The sequence below is a fragment of the Solanum verrucosum genome, unplaced genomic scaffold, assembly GCF_900185275.1.
Source record: "Solanum verrucosum unplaced genomic scaffold, falcon-dt-bn FXZP01000725.1, whole genome shotgun sequence".
Classification (NCBI taxonomy): Eukaryota; Viridiplantae; Streptophyta; class Magnoliopsida; order Solanales; family Solanaceae; genus Solanum; species Solanum verrucosum.
Genome location: NW_026020151.1, coordinates 1 through 10,492, shown reverse-complemented (window position 1 = coordinate 10,492; position 10,492 = coordinate 1). Strand labels below are relative to the sequence as shown.

General features: G+C 36.3%; 5 protein-coding genes across 5 annotated transcripts; 4 read left to right on the top strand and 1 right to left on the bottom strand.

Moving 5' to 3' along the window:
* Positions 1–62: 62 nt before the first annotated feature.
* Positions 63–2,289, bottom strand: LOC125828084 (ATP synthase subunit beta, chloroplastic). The gene has a single exon (XM_049507385.1). It carries the CDS (start codon positions 2,114–2,116, stop codon positions 620–622), a length of 1,497 nt encoding a protein of 498 aa, XP_049363342.1. The 5' UTR covers positions 2,117–2,289; the 3' UTR covers positions 63–619.
* Positions 2,290–2,757: 468 nt separating this feature from the next.
* LOC125828086 (ribulose bisphosphate carboxylase large chain) lies at positions 2,758–4,366 on the top strand. Its single transcript, XM_049507386.1, has one exon. It carries the CDS (start codon positions 2,909–2,911, stop codon positions 4,361–4,363), a length of 1,455 nt encoding a protein of 484 aa, XP_049363343.1. The 5' UTR covers positions 2,758–2,908; the 3' UTR covers positions 4,364–4,366.
* A 382-nt stretch (positions 4,367–4,748) lies between these two features.
* LOC125828083 (acetyl-coenzyme A carboxylase carboxyl transferase subunit beta, chloroplastic) lies at positions 4,749–7,534 on the top strand. The gene has a single exon (XM_049507384.1). It carries the CDS (start codon positions 5,107–5,109, stop codon positions 6,628–6,630), a length of 1,524 nt encoding a protein of 507 aa, XP_049363341.1. The 5' UTR covers positions 4,749–5,106; the 3' UTR covers positions 6,631–7,534.
* A 393-nt stretch (positions 7,535–7,927) lies between these two features.
* LOC125828088 (photosystem I assembly protein Ycf4) lies at positions 7,928–8,604 on the top strand. Its single transcript, XM_049507388.1, has one exon. The coding sequence runs from the start codon at positions 7,939–7,941 to the stop codon at positions 8,491–8,493; it is 555 nt and encodes a 184-aa protein (XP_049363345.1). The 5' UTR covers positions 7,928–7,938; the 3' UTR covers positions 8,494–8,604.
* A 625-nt stretch (positions 8,605–9,229) lies between these two features.
* LOC125828087 (chloroplast envelope membrane protein) lies at positions 9,230–10,485 on the top strand. The gene has a single exon (XM_049507387.1). It carries the CDS (start codon positions 9,241–9,243, stop codon positions 9,928–9,930), a length of 690 nt encoding a protein of 229 aa, XP_049363344.1. The 5' UTR covers positions 9,230–9,240; the 3' UTR covers positions 9,931–10,485.
* Positions 10,486–10,492: the final 7 nt, after the last annotated feature.

Here is a 10,492-nt window from a genome sequence, read left to right as displayed (position 1 = left end):
AAACTTATTAGATACCAGAGTCAATGGTATCTAATAAGGTTTACAACCCACCTTTAGTGATATTTATTTTTTGATTTTGTATCTTTTCTATTTCATTTTTTAATTTGAATTTTTGCATCAGAATTGGATTCTGTTTGATTGTATTTGATTGTATTCACCCGACAGAATCTAAATAGGATTAGAAAGAGAACTTCTTTTTATTATTCGAACGTACCAACTAGTTATGAAATCGGATTGCTAGCCTCCACCCGTGTTCTAGCTCGTCGGAGAGCTAGATTTGCCTCAATTTTTTGTCTCCTTCCTTCAGCCTTTTTCACATTAGCTTCCGCTATTTCAAGAGTTTGCTGAGCTTCTTGTGGATTAATGTCACTACCCTTCTCCGCATCATTTACTAAAACAGTGATCTCATTATTTCCTATTCTAGCAAAACCACCCATCAGAGCCATCGTTAACCATTGGTCGTTAAGGCGTATTCTCAAAATCCCTATATCTACAGCTGTGGCAATAGGGGCGTGATTTGGTAATATGCCAATTTGACCACTATTAGTAGATAAAACAATTTCTTCCACTTCTGAATCCCAAACAATTCGATTAGGGGTCAGTACACTAAGATTTAAGGTCATTTCTTCAAATTGCTCTCCATTTCTAAGTTCATAGCCTTCGCGGTAGCTTCATCGATAGTACCTACCAAATAAAAGGCCTGTTCAGGAAGACCATCTAATTCTCCGGAAAGGATCAATTGAAATCCTCGAATTGTTTCTGCTAGACCAACATATTTCCCTGGAGAACCGGTAAATACTTCTGCTACGAAAAAGGGTTGTGATAAGAAACGCTCAATTTTTCGCGCTCTTGCTACGAGTAAACGATCCTCTTCGGATAATTCGTCCAATCCAAGGATAGCTATAATGTCCTGAAGTTCTTTGTAACGTTGTAAAGTTTGCTTAACTCTTTGGGCGGTTTCGTAATGTTCCTCACCAACGATCCGAGGTTGAAGCATGGTTGACGTTGAATCTAAAGGATCTACTGCTGGATAAATACCTTTGGCAGCCAATCCTCTTGATAGTACGGTAGTAGCATCTAAATGTGCAAATGTCGTAGCAGGAGCAGGGTCGGTCAAATCGTCTGCGGGTACATAAACTGCTTGAATAGAGGTTATGGACCCGTCTTTGGTAGAAGTAATTCTTTCTTGTAAAGAACCCATTTCGGTACTTAGGGTCGGTTGATAACCCACAGCGGAAGGCATTCTACCCAATAAGGCCGATACTTCGGATCCTGCTTGGACGAAACGGAAGATATTGTCAATAAATAGAAGTACGTCTTGCTCATTAACATCTCGGAAATATTCCGCCATAGTTAGGGCAGTCAAACCAACTCTCATACGAGCTCCCGGCGGTTCATTCATCTGACCGTAAACTAGGGCCACTTTTGATTCTGCAATATTTTCTTTATTAATCACTCCAGATTCTTTCATTTCCATGTAAAGATCATTTCCTTCCCGAGTACGTTCACCCACTCCGCCAAATACGGATACGCCCCCGTGAGCTTTAGCAATATTGTTAATCAATTCCATAATGAGTACTGTTTTACCCACTCCAGCTCCCCCGAATAGTCCGATTTTTCCTCCACGGCGATAGGGGGCTAAAAGATCTACTACTTTAATTCCTGTTTCAAAAATAGATAATTTTGTATCCAACTGTATAAAGGCGGGCGCAGATCTATGAATAGGAGACGTTGTACTAGTATCTACAGGCCCTAAATTATCAACAGGCTCTCCGAGCACGTTAAAAATTCGTCCCAGAGTCGCTCCCCCGACTGGAACACGTATAGGAGCTCCTGTGTCAATCACTGCCATTCCTCTCGTTAGACCGTCTGTAGCACTCATAGCTACAGCCCTAACTCGATTATTTCCTAATAATTGCTGTACCTCACAAGCCACATTAATTGGTTGACCAACACTATCTCGACCTTGAACTACCAGAGCGTTATAAATATTTGGCATCTTGCCCGGGGGAAAGGCTACATCTAGTACCGGACCGATGATTTGGACGACACGCCCCGGGTTTTTTTTTTCAAGCGTGGAAACCCCAGAACCAGAAGTAGTAGGATTGATTCTCATAATAATAAAATAAATATGTCGAAATGTTTTTTCAAAAATTATCGAATTCAAAATAAATGTCCGCTAGCACGTCGATCGGTTAATTCAAAAAAATCGGAATTAGCACTCGATTTCGTTGGCACCATGCAATTGAACCAATCCAATTGTTTACTTATTCAATGAGACTGAGTTAATTTGGAAGCTCACCCAACCTATTTTCATTTAAAAATCTCAAGTGGATGAATCAGAATCTTGAGAAATTCTTTCATTTGTCTATCATTATAGACAAGCCCACCCATATTATCGATTCTATGGAATTCGAACCTGAACTTTATTTTCTATTTCTATTACGATTCATTATTTGTATCTAATGGGCTCCTCTTCTTATTTATTTTTTATTTAAATTTCAGCATATCGATTTATGCCTAGCCTATTCTTTTCTTTGCGTTTTTCTTTCTTTTTTATACCTTTCATAGATTCATAGAGGAATTCCATATATTTTCACATCTAGGATTTACATATACAACATATACCACTGTCAAGGGGGAAGTTCTTATTATTTAGGTTAGCTAGGTATTTCCATTTCAAAAAAAAAAAAGGTAAAAAATCAAAATTGGGTTGCGCTATATATATGAAAGAGTATACAATAATGATGTATTTGGCAAATCAAATACCATGGTCTAATAATCAACCATTCTGATTAATTGATAATATTAGTATTAGTTGGAAATTTTGTGAAAGATTCCTGTGAAAAGTTTCATTAACGCGGAATTCATGTCGAGTAGACCTTGCTGTTGTGAGAATTCTTAATTCATGAGTTGTAGGGAGGGATTTATGTCACCACAAACAGAGACTAAAGCAAGTGTTGGATTCAAAGCTGGTGTTAAAGAGTACAAATTGACTTATTATACTCCTGAGTACCAAACCAAGGATACTGATATATTGGCAGCATTCCGAGTAACTCCTCAACCTGGAGTTCCACCTGAAGAAGCAGGGGCCGCGGTAGCTGCCGAATCTTCTACTGGTACATGGACAACTGTATGGACCGATGGACTTACCAGTCTTGATCGTTACAAAGGGCGATGCTACCGCATCGAGCGTGTTGTTGGAGAAAAAGATCAATATATTGCTTATGTAGCTTACCCTTTAGACCTTTTTGAAGAAGGTTCCGTTACCAATATGCTTACTTCCATTGTAGGTAACGTATTTGGGTTCAAAGCCCTGCGCGCTCTACGTCTGGAAGATCTGCGAATCCCTGTTGCTTATGTTAAAACTTTCCAAGGTCCGCCTCATGGGATCCAAGTTGAAAGAGATAAATTGAACAAGTATGGTCGTCCCCTGTTGGGATGTACTATTAAACCTAAATTGGGGTTATCTGCAAAAAACTACGGTAGAGCTGTTTATGAATGTCTTCGCGGTGGACTTGATTTTACCAAAGATGATGAGAACGTGAACTCACAACCATTTATGCGTTGGAGAGATCGTTTCTTATTTTGTGCCGAAGCACTTTTTAAAGCACAGGCTGAAACAGGTGAAATCAAAGGGCATTACTTGAATGCTACTGCAGGTACATGCGAAGAAATGATGAAAAGAGCTGTATTTGCTAGAGAATTGGGCACTCCGATCGTAATGCATGACTACTTAACGGGGGGATTCACCGCAAATACTACCTTGGCTCATTATTGCCGAGATAATGGTCTACTTCTTCACATCCACCGTGCAATGCATGCGGTTATTGATAGACAGAAGAATCATGGTATGCACTTCCGGGTATTAGCAAAAGCGTTACGTATGTCTGGTGGAGATCATATTCACTCTGGTACCGTAGTAGGTAAACTTGAAGGTGAAAGAGACATAACTTTGGGCTTTGTTGATTTACTGCGTGATGATTTTATTGAACAAGATAGAAGTCGCGGTATTTATTTCACTCAAGATTGGGTCTCTTTACCAGGTGTTCTACCTGTGGCTTCAGGAGGTATTCACGTTTGGCATATGCCTGCTCTGACCGAGATCTTTGGGGATGATTCCGTACTACAGTTCGGTGGAGGAACTTTAGGACATCCTTGGGGTAATGCGCCAGGTGCCGTAGCTAATCGAGTAGCTCTAGAAGCATGTGTAAAAGCTCGTAATGAAGGACGTGATCTTGCTCGGGAAGGTAATGAGATTATTCGCGAGGCTGCCAAATGGAGCCCGGAACTAGCTGCTGCTTGTGAGGTATGGAAAGAGATCGTATTTAATTTTGCAGCAATGGACGTTTTGGATAAGTAAAAACAGTAGACATTAGCAGATAAATTAGCAGGAAATAAAGAAGGATAAGGAGAAAGAACTCAAGTAATTATCCTTCGTTCTCTTAATTGAATTACATTACAATTAAACTCGGCCCAATCTTTTACTAAAAGGATTGAGCCGAATACAACTAAGATTCTATTGCATATATTTTGATCAAGATTTGAAATACAAAATCTAGAAAACTAAATCAAAATCTAAGACTCAAATCTTTCTATTGTTGTCTTGGATCCACAATTAATCCTACGGATCCTTAGGATTGGTATATTCTTTTCTATCCTGTAGTTTGTAGTTTCCCTGAATCAAGCCAAGTATTACAACTCTTTCTACCCAGCCTGTATATTGTCCCCTTTGTTCCGTGTTGAAATAGAACCTTAATTTATTACTTATTATTAGATTTTAGATTGTTAGATTAGTTAGTGATTAGATATTAGTATTAGACGAGATTTTACGAATTTTTTTTTATTTCTTTATAGGAGAGGACAAATCTCTTTTTTTCGATGCGAATTTGACACGACATAGGAGAAGCCGCCCTTTATCAAAAATTCTATTATTTTTAATAATAAAAGGGGGTTCCAACATATTAATATATAGTGAAGTGTTCCCCCAGATTCAGAACTTTTTTTGAATACTCACAATCCGTATTAGTTAATAATCCTAGTGATTGGATTTCTATGCTTAGTCTGATAGGAAATAAGATATTCAAATAAATAATTTTATAGCGAATGACTATTCATCTATTGTATTTTCATGCAAATAGGGGGCAAGAAAACTCTATGGAAAGATGGTGGTTTAATTCGATGTTGTTTAAGAAGGAGTTCGAACGCAGGTGTGGGCTAAATAAATCAATGGGCAGTCTTGGTCCTATTGAAAATACCAGTGAAGATCCAAATCGAAAAATGAAAAACATTCATAGTTGCAGTAATGTTGATTATTTATTCGGCGTTAAAGACATTTGGAATTTCATCTCTGATGACACTTTTTTAGTTAGTGATAGGAATGGAGACAGTTATTCCATCTATTTTGATATTGAAAATCAGATTTTTGAGGTTGACAACGATCATTCTTTTCTGAGTGAACTAGAAAGTTCTTTTTCTAGTTATCGAAACTCGAGTTATCTGAATAATGGATTTAGGGGCGAAGATCCCTACTATAATTCTTACATGTCTTACATGTATGATACTCAATATAGTTGGAATAATCACATTAATAGTTGCATTGATAATTATCTTCAGTCTCAAATCTGTATAGATACTTCCATTATAAGTGGTAGTGAGAGTTACGGTGACAGTTACATTTATAGGGCCATTTGTAGTGGTGAAAGTCTAAATAGTAGTGAAAACGAGGGTTCCAGTAGACGAACTCGCACAAAGGGCAGTGATTTAACTATAAGAGAAAGTTCTAATGATCTCGAGGTAACTCAAAAATACAAGCATTTGTGGGTTCAATGCGAAAATTGTTATGGATTAAATTATAAGAAATTTTTGAAATCAAAAATGAATATTTGTGAACAATGTGGATATCATTTGAAAATGAGTAGTTCGGATAGAATTGAACTTTTGATCGATCCGGGTACTTGGGATCCTATGGATGAAGACATGGTCTCGCTGGATCCCATTGAATTTCATTCGGAGGAGGAGCCTTATAAAGATCGTATTGATTCTTATCAAAGAAAGACAGGATTAACCGAGGCTGTTCAAACAGGCATAGGCCAACTAAACGGCATTCCCGTAGCAATTGGGGTTATGGATTTTCAGTTTATGGGGGGTAGTATGGGATCCGTAGTCGGAGAGAAAATCACCCGTTTGATTGAACACGCTGCCAATCAAAATTTACCTCTTATTATAGTGTGTGCTTCTGGGGGGGCGCGCATGCAGGAAGGAAGTTTGAGCTTGATGCAAATGGCTAAAATATCGTCTGCTTTATATGATTATCAATTAAATAAAAAATTATTTTATGTATCAATCCTTACATCTCCGACAACTGGTGGAGTGACAGCTAGTTTTGGTATGTTGGGGGATATCATTATTGCCGAACCCAATGCCTACATTGCATTTGCAGGTAAAAGAGTAATTGAACAAACATTGAATAAAACAGTACCCGAAGGTTCACAAGCAGCTGAATACTTATTCCAGAAGGGTTTATTCGACCTAATTGTACCACGTAATCTTTTAAAAAGCGTTCTGAGTGAGTTATTTAAGCTCCACGCCTTTTTTCCTTTGAATCAAAAGTCAAGCAAAATCAAGTAGAGCACTAAGTTCAATTATTTTTTTTGTGTTTGTAGCAAAAAGTAGTTAGTTTATCGGAATCAAAGTAAATAAGATAATAATGGCCTTTTCTTTGGTGATAGAAGATCGAATTGTAGAAAGAATCAAAACGAAAGTTGAGGATAACTCTTTTTTTGACCTATATTCCTGATTACGAATCAAGAAACCTTTATCACTTTATCACCAAGAGTGAGTTCTTCCGTTCGTGAAATTAGTAAAATAAAACGAATTTGGTCTTGTCTTAGGTATATAATTTGAAATTTCAATATAGATAATAGAGTTTTGTATCTTTCTCTATCTACCGAAAAACCATTTTAGCTAAAAATCCATGTTGGGTCGGATTCGAACGAATCCTTCGATAATCGGTAAAAAACTCTTTATCTATTTTTAGAAAATTAGAAGACAAGAACAAAAGACAAAGAAATGAAGAAAAATAATAAAGTTTATTATCATTATCATACATATCTTTCTCATGGAGGAGATGAATAAGTCCATTTATTTAGTTCTACAGTTCTACATTCTTTGCACTTATTCTTATTATACGTACTCAGTTAGATTTAGATATATCGATACTTCGATCTATACTAAGAATTTTAAATTCTTCAAATTCTATTAATAATAAATATTATCTAATTAGAATTCAAATTCTTAATTTAATTATAATTATTACAAGATATCTTTATTTATATAATAACATAATAACAGATACAAATAGTAAATCGAGGTACCCCTTCTATGACAAATTTGAACCTTCCATCTATTTTTGTGCCGTTAGTAGGCCTAGTCTTTCCGGCAATTGCAATGGCTTCTTTATTTCTTCATGTTCAAAAAAACAAGATTGTTTAGATCCGCTGGGACCCAATCTCATCCATTTTTTTTTTGAAAACGTGGACTTGTATCATAACACGGATATCTATTTATTGGAATATAGTATAACATGTGATTTCCACCGAACATAAAGGAAAAAACTCTTATGCCCGCAGAAACATGATATATGGATATATCAATTCTAGCAATTTTCAAATAGATCAGGATCTCTGGATGGCTGAAATGTAGTCGGTGAATCTATATGTATATCGATATGTATAGTGGGATCGTATTAAATAAAGAGTATGTTATTATTTTAGATTTAACCAATTTGATGAATTACTCCTAAAGGTTGACATCAAACTAGTGCTAGTTCACCTCAAACTAGTGCTAGTTGATGAGAGTTACTTCGGAAACAAAAAAGTAAAGTCAAATTTCTCTGGGGTATTATCTCAATTCCAATAAAATGCAATCGAGTAAAGTATGACTTGGCGATCAGACGATATATGGATAGAACTTATAACGGGGTCTCGAAAAATAAGTAATTTCTGCTGGGCCTTGATCCTTTTTTTAGGTTCATTAGGCTTCTTATTAGTTGGAACTTCCAGTTATCTTGGTAGAAATTTGCTATCTTTTTTTCCGCCTCAGCAAATCATTTTTTTTCCACAAGGAATCGTGATGTCTTTCTACGGAATTGCGGGTCTCTTTATTAGCTCTTATTTGTGGTGCACAATTTCCTGGAATGTAGGTAGTGGTTATGATCGATTCGATAGAAAGGAAGGAATAGTCTGTATTTTTCGTTGGGGATTTCCGGGAAAAAATCGTCGCATATTCCTCCGATTCCTTATAAAAGATATTCAGTCCGTTAGAATAGAAGTTAAAGAGGGTATTTATGCTCGTCGTGTTCTTTATATGGACATCCGAGGCCAGGGGTCCATTCCCTTGACCCGTACTGATGAGAATTTGACTCCACGAGAAATTGAACAAAAGGCTGCTGAATTAGCCTATTTCTTGCGTGTACCAATTGAAGTATTTTGATAAATTGAGAATCAGAACGTTCATTCAATTAAAGAAAACGTATATGAAAGAACCATAAAACGAAACTCTTTTTATGGTCTTTATGCGTTTTATGGTCTTTATGCGCACGCAATTCAATAACAAATAACAAATCGAAATAATAGATTCATCTCAGACGGCAAACCATTTCGAAAGCAAGAATTTTTTTTAGTTCAATATTTGTTGGAATTGACACTTTAGATCCAGATAGATCGTATCTTGTAAATTTGAAATTCTTTCTTTTGTATTCTTTAATGACCAACAATTGGATTTCTTAATTAAATACTGAGAACTAGCCAATTTATCCCTTGCCAGTCATTTTTTTTTGATCATCCTAATATCTTTCCCTCAATTATTCTATTCCTGACTATGGGTAATCAGTGAAATTTTTTCGAAATATTGGATATTTTGATAGCAAAGGAGTTCTTTCGTCTCAAAATCTGAATAATATTCATTACTTAAAGTGGTTCTTTCGATCATTCATCGAAAGGATACACTTTATTTTTAATTTGACCAATTGAGATATCAGGAAACAATATTCTAAATTTCTTCATTCGAAGTGAATTCTTAGCCTATTTCTGTATTCTTTCTAGATTCAAAGACTAACCACAAAATCACAAAGAAAATAGATTCATAAGTTCGATACCTTGTATAAAACTCATGTGTGTAAGAAATATTCGATCGCATAGAGTGTACGAATGGGTTGATTAACAATTTACAGACGAAAAAATGGCAAAAAAGAAAGCATTCACTCCTCTTTTCTATCTTGCATCTATAGTATTTTTGCCCTGGTGGATTTCTTTCTCAGTTAATAAATGTCTGGAATCTTGGGTTACTAATTGGTGGAATACTGGGCAATCCCAAATTGTCTTGAATAATATTCAAGAAAAGAGTCTTCTAGAAAAATTCAGAGAATTAGAGGAACTCCTCTTCTTGGACGAAATGATCAAGGAATACTCGGAAACACATCTCGAAGAGTTTGGGATAGGAATCCATAAAGAAACGATCCAATTAATCACGATACAAAATGAGAATCGTATGGATACGATTTTGCACTTCTCAACAAATATCATCTGGTTTGGTATTCTAAGCGGGTATTCAATTTTGGGTAAGGAAAAACTTGTTATTCTTAACTCTTGGGCTCAGGAATTCCTATATAACTTAAGTGACACAGCAAAAGCTTTGTGTCTTCTTCTAGTAACTGAGTTTTTTCTCGGATATCATTCACCCCCAGGTTGGGAATTCGCTATACGCTCTATCTATAACGAGGTTGGAGTTGTTGCGAATGAGCAAACTATAACTATTCTTGTTTGCATCCTTCCAGTAATTTTTGATACATGTTTTAAATATTGGCTTTTCCGTTATTTAACTAGTCTGTCTCCGTCAATTTTACTGATTTATGATTCAATAACTGAATGATAAAGGATCCATTGATATTAATCTAATCCAATTAGAATGCTTGGTACTTTGTAGTTGTACATAAGCAAAGTATTGAAAATCATATTTACTCTTCCTATTTCTAACCATCGGGAAGATTCATCCTAGATTATTCCAGCAAATAGCAGAATCGTGGCTAGGGAACTATACTAGCGACCTACCCAATTTATTGTAGAAATTTTCGCGATCAATGATTGGACCATGCAAACTAGAAATGCTTTTTCTTGGCTAAAGAAACAGATTACTCGATCTATTTCCGTATCGCTCATGATATATATCTTAACTCGGACGTCCATTTCAAGTGCATATCCCATTTTTGCACAGCAGGGTTATGAAAATCCACGAGAAGCGACTGGGCGTATTGTATGTGCCAATTGCCATTTAGCTAATAAGCCCGTGGAAATTGAGGTTCCACAAGCGGTACTTCCTGATACTGTATTTGAAGCAGTTGTTCGAATTCCTTATGATATGCAACTGAAACAGGTTCTTGCTAATGGTAAAAAAGGGGGGTTGAACGTCGGGGCTGTTCTTATTTTACCGGAGG

Excerpts from the sequence above, each read along its gene's own strand:
- LOC125828084 (XM_049507385.1), bottom strand. The coding sequence starts at position 2,116 with ATGAGAATCAATCCTACTACTTCTGGTTCTGGGGTTTCCACGCTTGAA.
- LOC125828086 (XM_049507386.1), top strand. The coding sequence starts at position 2,909 with ATGAGTTGTAGGGAGGGATTTATGTCACCACAAACAGAGACTAAAGCA.
- LOC125828083 (XM_049507384.1), top strand. The coding sequence starts at position 5,107 with ATGACTATTCATCTATTGTATTTTCATGCAAATAGGGGGCAAGAAAAC.
- LOC125828088 (XM_049507388.1), top strand. The coding sequence starts at position 7,939 with ATGACTTGGCGATCAGACGATATATGGATAGAACTTATAACGGGGTCT.
- LOC125828087 (XM_049507387.1), top strand. The coding sequence starts at position 9,241 with ATGGCAAAAAAGAAAGCATTCACTCCTCTTTTCTATCTTGCATCTATA.